A 23880-nucleotide genomic window follows, 5' to 3' on the forward strand; every position below is an offset into this window, starting at 1 on the left:
CAAAAATGTGTATAGATACTAAAATTTTATTTTCACATAAAATAAAGGCATTTTCTCAAAGACAGCTATTCCAGTATGAATTCAAAAATCAAGCCAAAACAAGCTTATTTCATACATATATGCTCAATATCTTTTCAGATAGAACTTTATAAAAATAATGAATGAAAGACTAACTTATTAGAACACTTTACTGCAGATTCATGGTTTATTCCTACAGAAGTGTTTTAATATATTCCTTAGTGATGCTATGCATTTAAATAAAATGTGTAACACTTTGAATGTTTATACTAATGTATAGTATTACTTGGATATATATTAAAACACTCTCTAGCTTCTGTGACTTTTGACCATAATTTCCTGCGCACATTGCTTTAACCTCTAAATTTTAATGGAAAATTTCAGTTTGTACGATGCTCTGATAGTCAACAGACTAAAAGGTTAGTTGGATCAACTTCCTGCCGTATATTAGATTCCTGGTGAAGTTTTCAATCTCCACAAATTGTCCACTATGTTCTCGGTTGACAGAAATCACTGTTCATCTCTCTCTTGTGAAGTAGTTGTCTCATTACATAATGACATCTCTCGGCAGTGTTGACTGGTTTAACCAGATCAGCCTGTCTGAAGATACTGGCTTCCTAACCTAAAATGCACCAAACATTGATATTTTTTTTTCTTTTCTTTTTTCTTTCCTTTTGGAAAACTCTATCATGATCTGCTAAGCCAAAAACTAAGACAACAATTTTTCTGTACAAAATAACTAAACCAAACACCATGAATAAATATTTTAATGTATAAAGAACTTTAAGCATGAAATGTTTTCCTTTTTCAAAATTATTAGATTCAGCATTAAATAACATAAAAGGGTTGATATGCCGTAAAAATAAAACATAACAGAATAGATACTACATTAACCTATCCAAAAGAGCTGATACCACACTGCCCACACCCATTGAGTTTGATTTTTTTTTTCCTCATTTAAAAATCCCTCATCATAAAACGTTTCTTTATGGTTCCTTTGTTTCTTGCTAAAATCAAAGTGTAACATCAGTTCTTAACATTCTAACATTAGATATTTTACTGTTGATGAAATTATTGTGTATATATAAAAAAAAAATGATCATGCAAATTTCGAAAGTATTAGAGAATATAAATTTACTAGAAACTTTTTAAAAAGTAAATATGCAAATTAGCAATATCTATAGCTGTTTATGGGTATTTGCAGATTATGAAAGGATGTTTTTTTTTTTTTTTGTTTTTGTTTTTTTAATAATTTTACAGGCGGCAACCTTTAAATTAAATCACAGAAAAATATTATACAAATATGTAGTTTATTTGAAAGATTAAATTTTGGCATTTATAATTCAAATACAATTTCAAACATATAGCCCCATGACTCATGTTTCGGATATAATCTTGAGGTATAATTCTCACACACTCTACACATTAAGTTGGGCCATATTTCCCCAATAACACATTGAATGTTGTCTTTCAAGTGGTCTATTGTCTGCTTTATCGGTGTAGACATGGGACTTTACATATCCCCAAAGAAAATGATCTAATGGGGTTAGATCACATAAATGAGGTGGCCAGTTGACAGATTCATTTTGTGAAATCCCCCCCCCCCCAAAAAAAAAAATGCAGCCATCTTGGTTGAAAATTTAAGCCATAAAGCAAGTTAGTATTTGAGATGAAATTTAATAAAAAAAACAAAAAAAAAAAAAAACATTCAAAACTACTTAAAAACACCAAAAAATGATGCAGGTAGTTTTCAAAATAACTTTTATTGGTTATCGTAACATTTATTTGTTGGAAATTTTATATTTTTTTAATCACTATGGATTGTAAAACAAACCTCAAATTTTGTTTGGAAAACTTGAATTTTGTCTGGAGAAGGCCTTGAAAAACTTTGAAAAAACCTTGAAAAGTCATTTAAAATCTGTATGAACCCTGCACTCAAACAAAGTTCGACTACTTTTGTCCTATTGTTGTATTTTGTATGGGTGACATGCACATTTTTTTTTTTTATTATTATTAGTTGATCTTATTTTAGTGTGGGTGCATGGAGTACTTTTTTCTTTTTAGTTAATGATTCTATTTTTCCTATGTATTTTTATTCTAAAGTAAAAAAAAATTTGTTTATACCGTTTTGTTTCAACATTTAGACATAAGATACACAGGTAGTCTAAATTTCTACATGTACTGGCTTGTCATGTTTATATATTTCATCAATCTTTTTTCTTTTTCCTCTCTTTTTCGTCCAGAATGTCTACGTTGATCCATCCAGACACGAAGAGTGGCTTGAACAGATGCGAGAGGATCAAGCAAGAGGACTTTGCATTTTTGTTTCATCTTCTACTTCACGCAGGCAACGATCCCGTTGCAGTTCAGAAGTCAGTGACTAGCAATTTCATTAGATTGAAGGACTTTGATTTTAATTCCTCCCACAACACCTGTCAACATTATAACTCTGCAGAAGGAGAGGAAAAAAATAAAATTGTCATAACCCAATACGCATGACTACAGACCCCCATTTTTCACCTCCAAAAGTAAATATGAAAGGAAGAAAAAAAATCATAGTATGCTCAGCTTATAATCTCCCACCACCACCCCCACAAAAAATAAAAGTTGAATTTCTTTGGTATTAATTGCTGCATTATTTCCTTATTTCTTTTAAGGAACAATGCTGAACTAAAAACTGTGCCAAATTTTTTTCTGTGTGCTTTCACGATCGCCCTTAAAAATTAATTGATTTTGAATTTTAAAAAAAATGGACCTGAAACAAAAAAAAAACATTTCAAATGTTACGGGATCCTTTTTTTTTTTTTTTTTTTTTTTTAATGTAAAATTAAAAAAGTTTGGTGCTTATTTATATTCAGGTACATATGGAATATGACTTCTTCAAAATAAAGTAACAGGAAAACTTTTAGACATTCTTACTTATGAAAAATATTAGTGTACACAAAAAATTATGGATCAAGTAGAATTAAAATTAAAAAAAAAAATTACTATTTAGAATCAAACTCTGGACAAGTCAACATTTCTTCTTTATTCTAAAAAAGGGGAGATAATTTTCTACGATCTGCTGGCTTGATCCGAATGTTTCAAGTTTGAAAACTACAATTTTATTTCTATTAAAATTCTTATACGATAATTTTCTGTAATTTTTAGTGTCCATTAATATTTTTCACTGATAAGTAAATGTTTTTCCTGTTATTTTATTTTGAATTGTCATGTTTCATTCTTGTTCAAAATAACAAGAAAAACTTATGATATACTTGCTCATAAAAATATTGGTTATTTTTATGAGAATACTTTGTGTAGGATAAACACCCCCAACCTCCCTATGTTAAGAACAGCTTTCGGAATAAACACCACCAACCTCGAAAGCCATTCTTAACATAGGGAGGTTGAGTCTTTATACTATGCTAGGTACTCTGGTAAAAAAAAAACAAAAAAAAAACAGAATATTAGTGTATACTAAAAAAAATGACCAAAGTAGAATTTTAATAAAGAATAAGAATAGTGATAATTAATTTTATTTGGCTTTTTTTTCCAATCCACATTGATTGTGGTTAAAAAGACAAATATTTAACTAATAAATGTTACCAAAGGCAAGATAAATTACTCGTCTACCTAGCTGGATAAGTTTTTAGTGTTTTCCTTAATGTAACTTATCCAGCTAGGTAGGCGAGTAACTTATCTTGCCTTTGGTAACATTTGTTTTTTGACCACTTTCTTAAATTAATGTGGATTTTAAAACAAACCCTTTTATTTTTTATTAAAATTGTATGTGATAATTTTCCGTAATTTTTTTTTTTTTTTTTTTTTTTTGTGTACAGTAAAAAAAAATTCTACTGATACTTATATCCATAAGTTTTTCTTTATTTTTGAACTGCCATATGTTGCATATATCTCGATACAAATAAAAACCAAGTTTTAAAAAAACTTATTTTTAATGCCTCTGGTTGGTTACCTTACTGGCTAGGGCTATTACATTTCCTATGCAAGTTCATATCTTTAATTGACAATTTTTGGGTTGTATTTTGATCTTGTTAGCAAACATACATAACGCATCACTTTCAATTACGTATCATATGTTTGAAATTTTACAAATGTTAGCAGTGGGGGGGGGGGTCCTCTTGCTATACAAGATTACTGTAAATTGATCCCCCACCTCCACCTCCAAAAATGTTTCCCTGAAGACTAATCTCTCAAATGTTTCGTAATGTGTATACCAATTTTTCTTTTTTGGTTTGACTAGATGTACATGCGATTATTTCAATCGGATCACATGACGAAAGATTAGAGTTACTGCATTACATATACAAATAAAAACATCTTTTTTGCTTATGTATAACCCATGTGCACTAATCAAATTCACAATTATTGGCAATTTGGAAAATAAGAATACAAACATGATTTGTCTGCATATCAAATTTTTTGTAATCTATTAAAAACTGGATTAACAAAGAAAAAATGCCATCTATAATAGTAATAAAAAAAAATTTTTTTTTAAACTGTGCTAAGTCCCCTCCCTCTATTCATGGAAAAAAAAAATGAAAAAATCTTTATGGCCTATATACCAGTCACGGTAAAATAGTGTACACCAAAAATCAATTGATCAAGTAGTTTTATTTTTTAATAAAAAATCAAATTTTATGGCGAAACAATGAGCTATCTCGCGATGCTTTCTTGAAAACGACTAAAGGAACAAGGGAAATAACTCTAAATAATTTCGGAATGAAAACATTCAAGATAATTCAAACTTTTGTGATATATTTTATTCCTAGAAAAAAAAACCCCTCAAATTCCTCATTGCTTAACTCCCCCTTAAGAGCTCTTCAGATATACTTCAGAATCGGCCTTGTATATTCCCACTGATTAAATGGTTTTCTTTACAAATAATAAAAGTACTTGACCCATTTGCATGATTTTTGGTGTATGATATTTCATTTCTGTTACGGGTGTATATACATCATACAAATTTTTCTTTATTTTTATTTTTTTCATGAAAAAGGTGGAAGGAGGTCTAAACAAGCACCAAAAAACATAATCGAATATGTATACTGTGATATATTTATGGAATTCAATTTAAGATGTATTAAAATCATAAATTGATTCAAATGTATAAAAGCAAATAATTATAAAAACTGCTTATCATTTCTTAGCCAAAAGATAACTTATCTTTTGGTTTTCAGATAATCCCAAATACTGAAAATGATTAACTTGTTTTTAAATGACTTTAAAAAATGTTTTCATATTTTATGTACTTTTTTTTGTGCTCATTGTTTTTTAAGATGAGAATTGATAATTTGTATTATTTGGATTATTCAAAAAAAATTTTTTTTATGTTTAGGACGATGTAACCTCCAACCTTCTTTGCGTGTATCTTGTCGAATTCTGGTTTTGTTAGAAATTCTGTGCAGATTACAAAGTTTCACAAGATATATCTAACGAAGGTTGGAATAAAAAGTTTGAATAATCCAAATAATCTGGACATTTTTTTATTTTTATTTTTTTATTTAAAATATTTTTTACTTTTCTTTTATTCTCTCTTTTTATTAACTTTTGTATTTTATTACCATTAAAACATTAATTAAAAATGTAACTTTTGTTATCCAATAATCTAAAATACTAATTTACTTTTAATGTCAGAGTTATAAGTTAAATTGCAAAATTTTATAACCCTTATTTTAAAAAAGTAGGAAACTATTTACTATTTTTTTATATAGTTATAAAATAATAGGATATTATAGGACAATATGGTTCTTGTCCAAAAGTTTCCCTCTATTAAAAAAAAATTGTATGAAGTATCTCAGAAAATTAAAATATATTCCAAAAATTATATCAATTGATCAAGTAGTTTTCTTTTTAAATAAGAAAATAAGATTTTATGAGTAACAGAAAAGCGGCTGTTGTGTACACCATCTTGAAACCAATCTAAAAACAAGGGGAGAGGACTTGACAAATAAAATTGAGATTTGTCGTAATGCATATAAATTCCCATTAATCGCTTATAAATTATTTTCTTTATAAAAAAAAAAAAAAGTACTTGCTCAATTTGGGTAATTTTAAAAATATTTTTGGACAAGAACCGATATTAATGAATATTTTTATAGTTAGAACAATGAGAACTTTTTTTTTTTTTTAGATACAAAATGATATATATCCAGTTTATTTTTGATTTAACAAAATTGTTTTAAGTAAGGATTTAAATTTTGTAATTTAATTGTTTATATTCCTTTTTTTTTTTTTTTTTTTTTTTTTTTAATAATATATATAGTTAAGTAAATTTCTGAATGGGAACCAAAACAAACAACAAAACCTTCAATTTTTGTTGTAAAATAATCCTAAACAATGAAAAGTTAACTTTTAAATTACATAAAAACGTATTTTTTATTGCTGTTTTTTTCTCTCTCCGTTTTTTATTTTATTTGGATTGCTATTTTTTGTCTTTATTTTTTCTACTTAAAATAAAACTGTTTTGTAACATGGTTTAATATAATTTACTAAATGTTTCCATTAACATATTTCTTCTACGTTAGGCCGTTTTAATGAAAGATTAAGTTAGTTTTTAACTTAGCTTTTGTGTTGCACATTCTATTGGGAGTGCTGCATTTTTCAATGAAGATAGTTTTGTACAAGACGGCGTAGGTTCTAAAGTTTGTCTAAACATGTATGCCAGACCTAAACATTCCATTTTCACAAACGTCTTTGGCGGTGAAATACCAAACAAATTTTTAAAAAAAACCTCATTATTTCGTCTGTTTTATGAATGTTTATTTTTCTTTCTGTGTTGTTCCCCTTTTAAGGGGGTGATGGAATATGCAAGGGGACAACGCCCTCCCTCTCTAATTGTATATTTCTTTATATAATGGGATTTTGTTTTTATATTCATGTGCACTTTTTAGGAATAAAGGGTCAATCATACAACTGCACTTTCAATAGCGCAATTCATGTTGGAACAAGATAGACATGCTAACCCCCTAATCACTCATTACATAAGCAAACATTGTTTAAAATAACGAGAGCTATTGTTTAATTATGCCTTTTTATTTTTCTTATCTATTTTGTGTGAAAATCAAAAAAAATATATATAAGTTCCATAAGTGTCACAAATGTTTTCGATTCTTTATTGAATCATTATCGGGTGCAAAAGCAAATGAATGTTAAAAGCTGCAAAGAGAATCTCATAAATAGCTGCAAAGAGGACGTTTGTAAGCAGGCGCTAGAATGTCCTCAAACTCTTCAGAAAAGATGTTAGGACCTACATTCCATATGCCAGAATCGGCATCAAAAAAAAAAAAAAAGCCATAATAAAGCAAAAGCTCTGTTATTTTTCACATTTGCTTCACTGGAAAAAATGCTGGCGAAATACAAACGTTACTGTTATATCCTTTAGGATGCCAATCGAGAGTAGAAAGACCATTTTTCCCTATTTTACTCATCACTCTGATTTTGGTTTATTTGAAGAACTAACATTATCTAGGTTATCCTTTTTCTAGACTAGTTACCCTACCAAGTCTTCAGTGTCTAACTTACCCTGCTAGTTCACCCCTAGCTGGGAAAAGGATAGGTCCTTGTATTTTGCTCAAAGGTTTTAGAGTCCAACCTTTGCTAGTTAGGTCAGTCCGACCCTGTCTGTATTTTTCTTTGTTCAATTTATAGATAAAAGTGAAATTATGTAGCCTTCAGAAAAAAAAAATGTGGATTAATCTGTTTCGACAATATTAATCATCTGTTTAGAGGATTTACTAAAAATGATTAAATAATTTATTTAAAAAAAAAAAAAAGTAAAACAAAACAAAAATGTATACCTTTTGACAAATATATTTGGGGGGGCGGGGGTAACACTATTGAAAGTCACTTTTGCTGATAACTTTTATTTTTGTTTTATTCTACTTTTTCTTTTTTTCATACTGGCGGGAGGCACCCAGCCTTGCCCAATCGTAAAATATGCTTAAATATATTTTAATTCATGCAGATTTTGTATTTATTATTACAGAACCAATTCTCTAGTGAATACTATATTGTACCTAGTATGTAATAATTTCAAATGATTAAAAAAAAATGACTTTAATACTATCAGCTAGAATCAAAGGTAAAACATTTAGCGCTCTAGCCGCACTCCCTATCGTTTGAGCTATCGACAGATAGATAAGATAGATTTAAAATCAAACCACTTCAAACTATGAATAAATTTGTGGATGTACAAAAGAAATAGAAATGTGTCGGCAAGTTGAAATGAACATTTTGTATTTCAACTTGCTGACATTTCTGTATGCGTTATTCATCCATCCAAACAAAGATTTTACCCGTTATCAACCATCCTTGATGTATGGCTACTATTTCCCCTTAATTTCAATGTTAGCAGTAGTTTAAGAGTTTATCAGTTAAATATTTCTACATACATACATGTTTTATTTATATAGATTTTATTTAGTATATTAGCCTTCCAATTAATCATTTTTAGGTCGGTAAGATTTTTTTTTTTTTTTTCAAGGGAGTTGCTGCTTATCAAGGTCTGAAGGCCATTTAAGAATAATGGTTAATGAATGTAAGGTGGAAGTGTAGTGATCATTAATGGTATAAGTTGGGTGGGATTTAAGGGGACGGTTCAATAAGAGCTTGTTTACATTAGACTTGAAGGCTACCATATTAACTGGCCAAGAAGCAGGCCAGTGGAACAATCTTTCACAGGTGGGCAGTTCTAAGAAAGAAGCTTTGTTCATAGAATTTGCATTTAAATTTAGGCACAGATAATTGGGAAAATTGTTGATAATGGTTGTAGTTAGTCAAGTGTTTTTTGTGAAAGTACAGTGGGGGGGGGACATAGATTGGAGCTCAGATTAGAACTTGGCATGAAAATAACAATAGATCAGAGACAGGCTCGAAACGTTTCTTCTTTGGGGAAAGAGAAAAGGGCATTACCTACTACGTTTTGAACTCTATCAAAGCAGGATAGGGTGGCGCCACGCAGATCCTGCCCAGACGTGGCAACAGTACTCCATTTTAGGATGTACCTGGCTCTTATACAGATAGAGCAATGCATCATTAGTGAGATACCTGCTGGCATGGTAGAAGGATCCAACCCTTTTTCCAACGATCTTGGCAACAGATTTCATTTAGGAGTGAGGGTTAGTCCCAGAAGCTTGTCAGGACATGATGCATTCCCAAGACGAGAGCCATTCATTTCAATTGGGGCCTGATGGAGGTCCGAGCACTTATAATGAAAAGAGATTAATCCACATTGAGTTTTTATGTTGTTTATATAATTTCACATATAATAGCTCTACATATATTGAACACTTTTGGAAAAATGAAAGTTTTTTTTTGTGATATCATCAGAGAAAAGTATGAAGCCTCATTATCTTTAGTCACTCAGTTATATATATATATAAACCATTTGTCTTCAAGAAAAATTTACAGATCACACATACCGGTTTAGAAATTGTACTTATCAGCTTATTTCTCAATACAATTTGGAGGGTGCGGCGAGGGGGGGGGGGGTCTGACTGATGCCATTGTGACTTATGGTACCAGCGATAAAGAGTTCAAATCCTATTGATTCCATTGTTGTTTGTGTACAAACAATTGTTAGGAAAAATGGGTTAAAATAACACGATTGAATCATATACAATGAATAGTTGTTTGCATTAAATAACCTTAAAGTTTTGTTTTAATTTGTAAAACAAACCAAAATGATGATGATATGCATTATGTAATGATAAAAATTCTTTGGCGACTAAAATTGCTCCTGGAATTTACTGTTAGATTTTTTTTTTTAAAATGTTTTGAATTATGTCACAAAAATGAGTTTATGATGCATGGTTATTATCTTTCCCACAAGGTGTCACAAATATTATAGACTTTCCCATTTCTTCCTCTGCCTTTCCCTTTTCTTCCTCTGCCTTTCCCTTTTCTTCCTCTGCCTTTCCCTTTTCTTCCTCTGCCTTCCCCTTTTCTTCCTCTGCCTTCCCCTTTTCTTCCTCTGCCTTCCCCTTTTCTTCCTCTGCCTTCCCCTTTTCTTCCTCTGCCTTTCCCTTTTCTTCCTCTTCTTTATCCCCCCTTTTCTTCCTCTTCTTTATCCCCCCTTTTCTTCCTCTTCTTTATCCCCCCTTTTCTTCCTCTTTTTTATCCCCCCTTTTCTTCCTCTTCTTTATCCCCCCTTTTCTTCCTCTTCTTTATCCCCCCTTTTCTTCCTCTTCTTTATCCCCCCTTTTCTTCCTCTTCTTTATCCCCCCCTTTTCTTCCTCTTCTTTATCCCCCCTTTTCTTCCTCTTCTTTATCCCCCCCTTTTCTTCCTCTTCTTTATCCCCCCCCCTTTTCTTCCTCTTCTTTATCCCCCCCCTTTTCTTCCTCTTCTTTATCCCCCCCTTTTCTTACCTGTCTCAGTTTTCTTTGTTTCCTTGTAACATCACCCCTATAAATATTGTGGCAAAATAGTTTCTTTTTCTCTCTCTCTCTCTCTCTCTCTCTCTCTCTTTTTAATTAATTCCTAATAATCTAGTTGCTAATTAATTTCTGGATATTACCAACAAGTCCCTAGTTCAAAAAAAAATCACTCCTTAATTGTTATTTAGAAGTAATTTAACATTTCATATGCTTCCCCACCCAGCCGACCTCATTCATGGACACTAGTTTTAAATGGCTGTCAGGCCTGTTACAGCTATCACCTGGAATACTTTTGTCACAAAGGAATTTAACATCAATATGTAATTTGATTATTGGTTATTAATAAATATTCAGTGTTTTGTTACTTTTTTATTTTTTATTTTAATACTTTTGAGATAACGATTTTAAATTTTCATTATTCAGACTATTATTCTCATCTTATTTTTATTATCACTTTTCAACCTATTTAATCGCAGACAATCTTCAGGTACTTTTTTTGAATTTTGGAATCTCTGAAGTCTCATGGAATTTTTGTATTTATTCCATAGAGGTAGATTGTTCACGTTCTGCCAGTCATGATTAGGCAGAATTATTTTCGTCATTCTTTAATTATTATAATTATATTTTATTCATGCTTTAGTTATCATTGCACGTAGTCAGGCTGGAGCCTTCGACCTCCAGAAGATTGTCACTTGGACTGATTGTTTATCAACCTTTTAAACCATTACAGATCCTATATTATATCTTTTATGATTAGAATCATTTGAGAGGAGTAATTTGTATATTTATTTGTGAAAGAAGAGCAGAGGAATAGTTGACCGAAACGCAGTGAAATAACAATGAAGATGAGGATAACAGTCCGCAAATAAACATTACAGATTCATTTCAAGATTTGGGGTTGGCCAAGATGTGAAAATAAAAACCCAAGATGAGAACAGTAGTCTAAATAATGTAAAGAATAAAATTTATTGCAGGGTGGAACGATAAAATTGTCGTCCTAAAAAAAAAAAAAAAAAAAAACTTTATTTAAAAAATTTTATTGAAAAAATCAATTCAGGGAACTCGATTATGTAGTAGAGCTGACATCTATTCAATGTAACCATCTAGATATGGGTCAGGAACTGGGAGCATACCTTTTCCACAAGTGTCGGCAGATGGCAGCAATCAGGCTGGCTTTGGTGTTGTAAGAGGTCATGTTGGTGATGTTCTTGACATATGACCAAATGAAGTAGTCCAGCAGATTCAGGTCGGGGAAGAAGGGGGGCAGTGAGAGAACGGTACAAAGTTGTAGCACTCCTTCTGAAGCCAAGCCTGGGTCTCTCTGGACTTTTGGGCCGGTGTCAAATCCTGCTGCCACACCCAGGGTCTGCTAGCGGCCACCTGATTGCATGAGGGGATCAACCCACTCTTCAGCACATCCAGGTACACTTGTTGACTTTCAAGCTGACTTCAAAGATGTGAAGTGTCATGATGTGACCCTCACTTGAAACCACACCCAAGACCATAACCGTGGCCAGAAACTTTGTTGAGCTGTGCCCTCAACTGTTGAACTGTCCAGATTTGCATTTTGAGGGTGCTGGCAATGGTCCTGTAGTTATAACTTGGATGGGTAGAGAGCATGAGTTGTACAACGGCACATCTCCGATCTCGCTTGTTGAACATTGTATCACTCTTGGGACTTGTACACAATTGGTCAACTAGTAGATGGTCTGCTACTAAAAAGGAAAACCGGTTTTCATCAAATGGAAATGAAATCAAATTGTCTTTTCTAGGGCGATAATTTTATCATTCCACCCTGCACATTTTTTTTTTTTTATTTGTTTGAAATATAAATGCATTAACAAAACCAAAAATGACGTTTGGGATGGTTGTCCAGAATTTCCCCATATCTTTATTTTAGTCATGACGCAACTAAAAGATCATATTCCAAAAATCATAAATTGATCAAGTAGTTTTTTATTTTTATAAAGAAAATAATTTTTAAACAATTTAAAAGTATTAATGGGAAATTGTAGACATTATAAGGCTGGTTTTTGCGAGTTTGAATTGTGGAGATCTACTCTTGTTTCTTCTAGATAGCAACATGAAACTGTTCCTTTTTTTTTTCTTGCTCATAAAAAATTTTCTTTTTTAAAAATGAAACTACTTGATCAATATTTATGATTTTTGGAATATATTTTCTTTCCGTCATTTGTACGTACATCATACATGTTTACAATTTTTTTTTTTTAATATAGATGGAATTCTTAACAAGAACCAACATGCAGAATAGTTAACAATTGAGAAATTTTACTCTATCAATCTGCATACTTTTAATGAGCTGAAACTGTTTTTATCCAAGAAAAAAAAATGCTTTTTTGTTTTTTTTAAGCTATCTTTACAATATATGAAAAAAAAAAAAAAAGATAGCTGCCTGTCACTGTTGGAGGTTCAATCTTGAAATATAGCAAAAAAAAAAAAATAAATAAAATAATAATTCTTACTCTACCACTAACCCTAAGTCAGAATGGCACCCTCCCCCAAAAAATCTTAAACAGTAGGCAGGCTGTTTTATTTATTTATTTATTTTTTTTTTGTAAAGACTGCTTAGTAAAAGAAACTTTAGACATTAGATTGGTGTAAAAATAATGTTGTTTTTATAAATATAGTTGAACATCAAAAAACATTTTTGCAATAACCTAATACTTAGTTTCAGCATGTTAAAAGTATACAAGTTGGTAAATAATTAAATTTTACGGGCTTTGGTATAAGTTATTTACTGTTCTTTTGTTGTTTATTTCATTTCTTTACTGTTAACTATTCTGCAATTTTACCTATTCTTTAAACTTTTACTGCGGTTAATAATTAGGGCTAGGACAACAGCATATTCTTTTCATTGTTTTGACTCTCGAGTGTGTATCCCTTAATATCTTATATGCTTTTATATAGAGTGACGTGGTTCTCGGTTTATTGTGTCTGTGTCGGATATATACTCGAGAGTCCAAACAATGAAAAGAATATGCTGTTGTCATAGCCCTATTAATAACTCCAACATTAATTCTTATATTGAACTAGCTGTATCAACCTTGCACTATGTTCAAATTTCTTTTGTAAATGCCACGCATTTTTTATGTTAAGTGTCGAAGCTAAAAGTGAACCTGGTTTTGATATAGTACGAACAGAGTAAGATATTAGAAAGAAAGGATAAAATTTAAAATTAAGGAATAACTCTTACTAAAACAAGGAGTTGTTTCCCTTAATTGAATTTTTTTTTTTTTTTTAGTACTTAGGATAGTCGACAAATCGATTTTTTTTTTTTTTTAAATACGTTCTTTTAAGCAAAAACAAGGTTACTTGCTTTGTCATGTCGAAAATAGTAATATATCCAAAAATTATGAAAATTGAGTACAGCTGTTAATGTTTTTAGTAAAATAGTCTATCGCTATAGACATGTATTGCAACCATGAATAAGTAATCTAAAATGTTTATTCCAATTTACGTCCCCTGTGTGTCTACTTTATAATGTCTATAATGCAATTTTACCCAAATTTCCATGAAAATTATTTTTAACTGTAAATAACTTTCTACTTGATGAATTTTCATAATTTTTGGATATATTGCTATTTTCAGCATGCCGATTAAGTACGTAATTTTGTTTTTACTTAGAACAACATATTTTTTAAAAAATCGATCTGTTGACTTTATCTTAACAACAAGCACCGATTTTAAGATGATTTTAAGAATGTCTACATATAAATAATGCATATGCATCATTTTTTAATAATATAAATCTCACTTGTCTGGTGAAATGTATGTTTGCCTAAAAACTTTCGACAGAGGTGACAATTTTCATGAGATCAGTATCGTTTTGAAGCTCTACCCTTCGGACGACAAATATTGAAAAATTGGCTAAAGACATTAATTCCTCCACCTTCAACTGGGCACTTTTCTACAAGGAGGGGTCGCTTTTTTTTTTTTTTTTTTTTTTGCCGATATTTTCGAAAGTCCTGTCTTTTCGATTGACTAACCTTAATTTAAACCTTCGCCACTTCTGGTTTGGCGATGGACGCAACGGCAAAGACGTCAGTGAGAGAACGGTACAAAGTTGTAGCACTCCTTCTGAAGCCAAGCCTGGGTCTCTCTGGACTTTTGGGCCGGTGTCAAATCCTGCTGCCACACCCAGGGTCTGCTAGCGGCCACCTGATTGCACGAGGGGATCAACCCACTCTTCAGCACATCCAGGTACACTTGTTGACTTTCAAGCTGACTTCAAAGATGTGAAGTGTCATGATGTGACCCTCACTTGAAACCACACCCAAGACCATAACCGTGGTCAGAAACTTTGTTGAGCTGTGCCCTCAACTGTTGAACTGTCCAGATTTGCATTTTGAGGGTGCTGGCAATGGTCCTGTAGTTATAACTTGGATGGGTAGAGAGCATGAGTTGTACAACGGCACATCTCCGATCTCGCTTGTTGAACATTGTATCACTCTTGGGACTTGTACACAATTGGTCAACTAGTAGATGGTCTGCTACTAAAAAAGAAAACCGGTTTTCATCAAATGGAAATGGAATCATATTGTCTTTTCTAGGGCGACAATTTTAACATTCCAACCTGCACATTTTTTTTTTTTTTTATTTGTTTGAAATATAAATGCATTAACAAAACCAAAAATGACGTTTGATAAATGTTTGGGATGGTTGTCCAGAACTTCCCCTAATCTTTATGATGTCTATACCCATGACGCAACTAAAAGATCATATTCCAAAAATCATAAATTGATAAAGTAGTTTTTTATTTTTATAAAGAAAATAATTTTTAAACAATTTAAAAGTATTAATGGGAAATTGTAGACATTATAAGGCTGGTTTTTGCGAGTTAGAATTGTGGAGATCTACTCTTGTTTCTTCTAGATAGCAACACGAGACCGTCCCTTTTTTTTCTTGCTCATAAAAATTTTCTTTTTTAAAAATGAAACTACTTCATCTTGGTTGTTTATCGTCACAACGTTTCGGCTGTTTTGCCCTCCGGCCTTCATCAAGTGTTTTGTATCGAACTGGGGAACCGTTTGTTAGGAGTCTCAAACCCAACCCTTTATTATTATTACGGGGGTACCGTGTTCGGACTCCAGCTAGACTCTGGGACACAGTTGCTGATTCTCTGTTTTGAATGTTACTTTTTACTGCCTTCGTTCAGGATTGTCCAAAGTGCAGCAGTCCAAGGTGAAAAAGCTATTTGAGTAGAAAGCTTTACGACACCTAGGGATCTCTACGGTGTAGGGGTGGGATTTTGCTGCTTGTCAGGTTTGATGAGGGTATTGTCGAGTATTTTATTTTTAACTTAAAAATTAAGCTAGAGTAAAGCTTATCAAGTAAGAATGAAAAGCAAAATGGCCTCGGTCAAGCCTCGATAATCACTCAAAAATCAAATTAAATAAAATACTGATAGAAACACATCTGATAAACGTCACCTATCGTGCAAAAATGTAATGTTTTAACAGTATTTTGTTTAATTTTCAATTTTTGAGCGATTATCGAGGCCTTACTATGGTCGAATAACTAATGTTTGTGCAAAATTTCAGGAAAAAATCCAAGGTGTGGTTGAGAAAAGTGTGACTAATGGGAGTGAATTACTAGGTTGAATCTCTCCTTTGTCAGGGGACCAATGATTATTTAAAAACATTTAACGTAAACATAAATGTATGTATATCTGATTGGGTATATATATATATATATATATATATATACACACACATATACAAGGAGTGTTCAAAGAGTAATGCCTCCTATTTTTTTTATTCCGCCCGAATGAATCGGAGGGGATTGTAAATTGCATTGTTATTATGTCTGAGCTTATGCACTTATGACCTGAAAGATTCATCTCTCTGTTGCAGATATTGATAATGTGAGACTCTTACGAAAGCAGTCTCTGTCCTGGATGTGCGTCAGAAGTAGAGATGCGTCATTGAATTCCTGACAAAAGGTCATTGAGAATGGTGGTTACTATGTATAAAAATAAATTCTGGAGCACAAAATGTCACTTGTTTTTATGGTACTACTCCCATTTTCGTAACTATTCAATTTTTGGAGTTAAAGACTGAAAATAGGAGACTTTACTTTTGGAATAACATTCGCATATATATTTACATATATATACATATATATAAACACATTCACGTCGCGACCTTATTGATAGGCCATGTTAGGGATCGGATGCGACAGTTATAGAGTTTGTATGACCGTTACGGTCACTGAGTCTCTAAGACTCAAACAGTTTACATTCACAAATCATAAATAGGTCACAAATAAAAAAAAAAAATGTCAGATCCAGGATTCACCTCTAACGGGGTTCAAAAGTTGATGGCACCCCAGTTGTACAAAAGAGTGATGTCGTTCCTCTCAATTTTCCGCATGCTGTGTATTTATGAAGGAAGGATCTCGCTGAAATAAATGTCAATCACATTCCAAATCGGGGAATGTAGACAACCGTAGAGTCTGAGTTGATCTACAAGCACATATTCAAAAAAAAAATAAATAAATAATGATGCTTTGTACAAGGACTCCAGTTTCACGGTATTATCTGTGCACAGTGCACCTTTCTTTTCTTTCTTTATCTCTTTTTTTTTTTTTTTTTTTTTTTCAGTCTGCTGTCAACCTGCTACCACGAAGCTATAATAGTTAACAAATTAATTGTTGAGAGAGATTTTCTGTGTTATTTGATGGGTCACTTGAATGGCAGCGAGGTAGAGTGGGGGAAACGAGGGGGGGGGGGGCTTTACAATCCCCACAGGAGTGGGCAAAACTCTCCAAAATCGCTGCACTTGTCTTTTTATAGACTGAATGAATCAGTTGTCCCCACGTCGCTTCATCACAAGATGTGATTGGTTCCACGTTTAATCACACTGTATATCGGTGTTTATTTTCTCACAGGATCATCGAAGGTCATTTCCGCATGTCAATTTGATGTGTCAATCGGCTCACCACACAATATCTACTGGATACGTAGTGTTTTTGCAGACAGAACAATGATATCGTTCTCTTGCTGCTATTGGAATTTTAACCAGCCACATTTTTTTTTTTTTTTTTTTTTTAAGAAATAATCAAAAGTAGGAGGAAAAAGTTATAGCCCGTTGTCTCTAACCACACCAAATCTGACTTATTACAAGCGAACTTTTCATGCCATGTAGACATAAATTCTTTTCTAATCTTTTTATGACAATTTATACGCAAACCGAGTTATCTGATTTTTTTTTTTTTACTTGGTAGTCATCACTTATAAAGTCCTGAAGGTCACTCGAGGATTAGGGTTAATGAATGTAGTAATTATTAATGGTGTAAATTGAGTAGAATTTGATTATTGATGGGGACGGCTTAACTTGTTTACATTGGACTTGAAAGTTACCATGTTGTATTCAATCAGGAAGCAGGCCAGTGAAACAGTGTTCCAAAGGCGGGAAGTTCCGGGAAAGAAGTTTTGTTCATGGAATCTACATTTAGATTTAGGCACGAATAGAAAGTGGGGGAAATCGTATATTGTGGTTGTAGCTAGTCGAGTGTTTTATTGTTTGTTTGTTTTTTTTTGTTTTTTGTGAAAGTTTGGCCAGGGAGAATGATAGATTGGAGCTTAGTCGAGCACTTGCTATGAAAATTATGATAGAGCAGCGACAGGCTCACAACATCTCTTCTGTGGGAAAGAGGTTGCAGGGAAGAGAAAAGGACAACACCTACTAGGTTTCGAAGACAGTTTTGAACTCTATCAAGGCAGGATAGAACATGTTCAGCAGCTCCTGCCCACATGTGGCAACAGTACTCCATTTTAAAGCATACCTGGCTCTTATACAGATAGATTTCATCGGCAGTGAGATACCTAATAGAGCAGTAGAATGATCCAACCATTTATCCAGCAATCTTGGCAATAGATTTGATGTATGTTTTCCATTTCTGATGAGGAATGAAAGTCTGTCCCAGAAGCTTGTTAAGAGATGTAGCTTCTTCAAAACGAGGGCCATTCAATTTTTTTTTTTTTTTTTTTTTTTTTTTTTTACATGGTAGTCACCACTTATCAAGGCCCGAAGGCCACTCGGGGATAAAGGTTATTGTGTGTACAGTAATCAATGGGATAATATTGTAGTAATCTTTAGTAATGGAGATTTGATAAAGTGTCTTACTTAAGGGGGCGGTTTATTAGGAATTTGTTTATGTTGGACTTGAAGACATCCAAGTTGTAGTCAGGTGGGAAACAGGCAAACGGAAGAGAGTTAATTAGGGTGTGATGGGGGAGTCAGAGCGATTATGATGGAAGCTTGGTTTTCGATTAACCAGCCACCTTTTTCCCCCCATTGCACCACATTCTCAAGATCAGAAGAGAGAATCAGGAAGATCTTGGTCATTGTCGGCCTTTGAAGTGTTTCCATAGATTGTGGTGTCGTCTGCATAAATGTCTGAATGATCTAAGAATGTGATTTGGGAGATTATTAATGAAAATCAGACAGTTGGGCAGACAGTTAATACTATGATATGCCAAGAGCTATTGCTCCAGAAATGAAGCTCCTGTTGAGAGATTTACTAATCCTGTGTGATGTAATATCAGCTGTAAATCTTACAGAATGGAAACCATATTGCATATCACTGAGCAGGTTATTTTTGCTGAGGTGTTTGACCACTTCTCTGTTTATCAGATTACAGCAACTTGCTCATGATACACAGGAGACTGATTGATCTGTACTGAGAGGGAGATGACCGATCTTCAGAATTAAAAATTTTTTACTGATTTATAATTATTTTAAAACATCTGTCAAGTAAACAAAATTTCAATATTTAATTATATTGATCTAATCTTATATATTTATATATATAAAAGTAAAAATGTTTGTGTGCGTTTTCGTGTATGTCTGCAAAAGGGTTTTTTCCTCTGCCTTCTCACAGAGGTCGCTCCTTAAAACTTTTTATAACATGTCTTGATGATAATATCTATGAGATAACAACGGGGGGTTGCGTGTGTATTTAATTTGCCCGAAAAAAGCTAAATATTCAACATTTTTCAATCGCCGCATGTGGCTTTAGCTTTTTCATATAATAAAACAAAAAAAAAAACTGCCTTGCAGTAAATAAAATACTGCCCCGCAGTCAAAGTTGACCTCATTAAGCCGTCAAGTGCGGGCACCTGCCAATTCTTAATACTTAAATAAATTCAAACATCTTTCCTCTACTACTTCTTGCTGGCCCAATGGTTAGCGTCACACATTTTTTCCACTTTATTTTCCAACTTCGCCTCAAGGTTTCGGGTTCAATCTTTCTTACTTACCTACCAAACCTTTTTTTTTTTTTTTTTTTTAACTCCCTCCCCCCTACACAAACACCCGGACAACGTCTTACCCCAAGGCAAAGTGTGTTTATATGTCTCCCAAAAAAATCTTGATTTTGATAACATTTATTTGTTATATATTTGTTTTTTGACAACTTTTTTGAATCTATGTGTATAGTAAAACAAACCCAAAGTTTATTTTTTGCTTAGTCAATGCTAGTTATCTCCCTATAGATTGACTGTTGCCGTAAGCGCCTTTGAATGGAATCACTTGTCAAGACCGCCAATCTTAGAGACCAAGATTGCACGTTCCTATTTACTTTGCCTCCCCAAGAGGGCAGAGTTAGACACCAGGGTCGTTTTTTAAATGTGAAGAAAAGGAACAAAAATAAAAATTGTCTCAGTCGTGAAGGATTTCTCCTTCTCTAACCGAGAACAAAAACTTGAAGTGTAGCATCAAAAAAGAGCCTGAAGACCAAGAAATATGTTGTCAGAAAACGATCAGCAAGAACCGTTTGGCATTTTTAGTTCATTAATTAACTTTTCTTTTCATAAACTGCCTCGGAATTTTCCGGAACTAACTTCATTCGACACTTGTGGAGACAAAATCTTTCTTTTTTTTTTCTTTTTTTGTACTCAAAAACTCATTGTAAAATAAGCTTCATAAGTAAATATTGACTTTTTTTTTAATAACATTTGATAACAAACAAAAAAAAATGTTTTTTTTTTATAAGGTTTAACTTTTTGTGATTTTTTTTTTGTTTTGTCTTTGTTAATATTAAGATAAATTGTTTTTTGTTTTTTTTAACAAATCAACGATAAATATTTTCTTAAATAACATTGGTTGCTGTGATTTCAACACCTTTTCACGTTTTATATAACCTGCCCAGAAAATTCCAACAATAGCATGGTCCTTGTTTATTTTTTTGCTGATTGTTATCCTCATCTCCATAGTTGTTGTTAATTCATAACATTTCGGCCAACTTATCCTCAGGCCTTCTTCAGGTGGTTAACCGCGACGGGATAGGAATGCTGAGTCTTGTAACTGTATCCCCAGGACTGAGCATTCATATCCCATCGTAACCATCTGAAGAAAGCCAGAGGATGAGTTGGCCGAAACATTATAAAACAACAACTATGAAGATAAGGATAACAGTCTGCAAAAAAATAAGTACACAAATTACTCATCTCAAAAGATTCCAATAAAAAAATAAATAAATAGCATGGTCCTTTTTCTACATAAATAAAAAAAAATATATGAGGCAAGAATATTTAGGTGTCTTCCTGATCAACGTTGGGTTAACTTGTCCGTATTTCTTAATTTAAAAAAAAAAAATTGTTCGATAAGTGTGACATAGATTTGGTTACAGACGGACATCATATCTAAAAAAAAAAAATAAATAAATAATAAATAAATAAAATGTGAGTGCATACAGCTGTGGAAATATTTACATACAACACAAAAAAGTGAAGTAAGAAAAAAAAAATTGAATAAAAAAATTTATTTTAGAAAAATATTTACAAAACAAAATGGCAAAATAAAAATAAGATGTTAGTAATTAACGTTAGAATTGTGCGCGTCTGGGTTGTGTATATGTCGATCTTTGGACTACTATGTTTTAGCGTGATGATATTATTGGAGTTAGGAAAAGGTTGTATTGAAATCATGATCTTTGTTTTTTTTATGCAAGTATTGACACTAGTGCAGTTTAATTAACCGGAAGTTGTTTTTCTTTCTTTCTTTTTTTTTCTCGGAAGAGTTCTAATAGAGAAAAGAGAAGATAATCCAAATTTTTATAAACTCTATAATTTTTTTTTTTTGTTATCCTTTACGATGATGGCCCTGTCGGTGGGGCATTAGAATACGCCGACTGCTCCCCTGCAGAGGGTAAAAGTCCCTCAATGGAGGTCCTGGATATGACCTTAAACTATATCCAGTGGTGAGGCCCCAGCTTGTGGGCTTTGGGGAGTGTGGAGCCACCCTTTAATTACCATTGCTCCCAGGTCCATTCTGACCCGGAGTGGTAGTATCTGTTAGGGTCCCAACTATGGGTTAAATAGAAACTGACGTGAAAAATATATTCTATTAAAAAAATCTTTGGATTCGGCATTAAATAACCCGAAACGGGTTGATATGGCGTAAAACAACCAACCAACCAAAAACCTTTACGATGATATGTGGCTTTGCATGAAGGACTGCCAATTCAAGTCTTTTGATGAAGTTGAAGAAATTCATCAAGAATTTTTCGATTCCAAGTCGAAGAATTGGTACTTTGACCAAATCTGAAAACTTGCAGATCATTAAACTATTATGGTCTTCCTTCTGAATAGTTGTTGTCCTATTTCATAAATTCTTGCGTAATTAATCACTTATTTTAATGCTGGTGATGGTGGCTAAGTAGCTAACAACCACAGACTGATAACCTGAGGGTACCAAGTTCGAATCCTGTTCGTTCCACAAAAAACACATTCACTTAAGATGTTGGCAACTTTCACATGGTCCCTCGATGTTTTTCTAGGAATGATTCTAACTAGAAAGATATCAGGAAAACTATTACCTATTATAGAATCAATGAAGCATTGCCTCGGTTGTCTGTCTGTCTGTTTTTCTGTCTGTATGTGTCCATTTAAAAGTCAGAAACTACACTAGACACACACCTATATGACTGATATATTCTTTTCCAGCCTTGCTTCAGACAGAATATGTACAGTGTTAACAATAGAGCCATTTCTGATTCATACGGAATTAATGTATGAATTAAGAGAGCGTGCAAGACTATATCATCAGTTGTGTCTTAAAAGGTTAGTGTAGAAAATGAGACGATAAACAAACTAATTAAAAAATATTAACACAGAAAAATGTTTTAAAAAGCTGATTAACTTTTGATATTTCGAACTGATTTGTCGAGTCGTACTCATAAAACGAAAAATTTTCTTTAATATAAAACTTGACTTCACCTGATTTCTTTTTTACCTCTTATCAAGGCCAGAGGACCCTTCAAGGACAAGGGTTAATGGGTATCTGGTGAGATAACACTACGAAGATCAGTTATGGTGGAAATTGGATAAGAGTTAATTTATTTTAAAGGACAGCTAATCAAGAACTTGATTACGTTAGACTTGAAAACAACCATGTTATAGTCAGCTGGGAAGTAGCCCTACGATATTGTGTTCCACAGGCAAGCAGTTCTGGGTGGGGTGCAAAAAGCTCTGCTTATGGAATTTTCATTTAGATATTCAGTAACTAGCAATATTGATTTTGTTATGCGAGATCAACAGCTGATGTGCTGACTGTAATATCACACAGCATCAGTGAATCTATTGGCAATGGCTGTGTTTCTAGAGCAATAGCTCTTGAGATATCAAAGGCCTTTCATAGTTTTTTTTCTGTAGAATTACTGGTTATCAAGCCCTGGAGACTATTCAAGGATAAGGATTAATGGACGTCAGGGAAGACAACGCCGTGATGATTGGTGTTAGTAGAAATTAATCTTTGTTTCTTGTTCATTTCAAACCATAACCATTTCATTTTTGTTAGGAAATTTATTATCCTTTAAACACACTCTCCGGACTTTCATAGGAGACAACAACAATACAATCACTTATATCTATATATCTATAAAAGTGAACGTGTGTGTGTCTGTGTACATTTTCCTACGCAATAACTCGGTCAATTTTCAGTCTACAGACTCGAAATTTGATATACAGGGTACTGAGATTTGGGAAAATCTTTGTAATCCATTTTCGGCCAGAAATTTCGCTGTTAAGGGGTCAAAGTTCAACGATTTGACCTTTTGAGAACTCTACTAATCTCCTCCACCAATTTTGGGTCTAAACAATTGAAATTTTAGGTACAGGTTCCTTGGACATGGATCTAACTTAATAACTTGATTTGAGCCCAAAACAATAAATGTTAAGGGGTCAAAGTTAAAAACGATTTTTTTTTTTTTCTCAACATACACCTCCAAACACCCGGGCAGCGCCGGGTTGAAATGCTAGTATGTATATATATATATATATATATATATATATATAATGTGTGTGTGTGTGATTCTCTAAACTAACCTATGAATTAAGAAGAAAAAGGTCTAGAGCCTATGTAGTCCAGAAGTATTACGAACCAACAAAAATGGCAAAGATTAAGCCCGAAAGTAAATACAAAATAAGTTTGTTGTTTTTTTGTTTTGTTTTTTTTTTGGGGG

The 23880-nt window shown here is 32.7% G+C and overlaps 1 protein-coding gene across 6 annotated transcripts in view; it reads left to right on the forward strand.

The window, feature by feature from the left end:
• Positions 1 to 2624, forward strand: part of LOC145259974 (uncharacterized) — a 147368-nt gene extending 144744 nt beyond the window's left edge. For all 6 annotated transcript variants that reach the window (XM_080117962.1, XM_080117964.1, XM_080117967.1 and 3 more), the window contains one exon: positions 2262 to 2624. In XM_080117962.1, coding sequence (XP_079974088.1) covers positions 2262 to 2402 — 141 coding nt within the window. In that variant the 3' untranslated portion in view covers positions 2403 to 2624. The remainder of the gene's footprint in view (positions 1 to 2261) is intronic.
• Positions 2625 to 23880: the final 21256 nt, after the last annotated feature.

Source organism: Euprymna scolopes, chromosome 35 (genome assembly GCF_053919585.1).
Source record: "Euprymna scolopes isolate OS-2025 chromosome 35, ASM5391958v1, whole genome shotgun sequence".
In the NCBI taxonomy this organism is placed as follows: Eukaryota; Metazoa; Mollusca; class Cephalopoda; order Sepiida; family Sepiolidae; genus Euprymna; species Euprymna scolopes.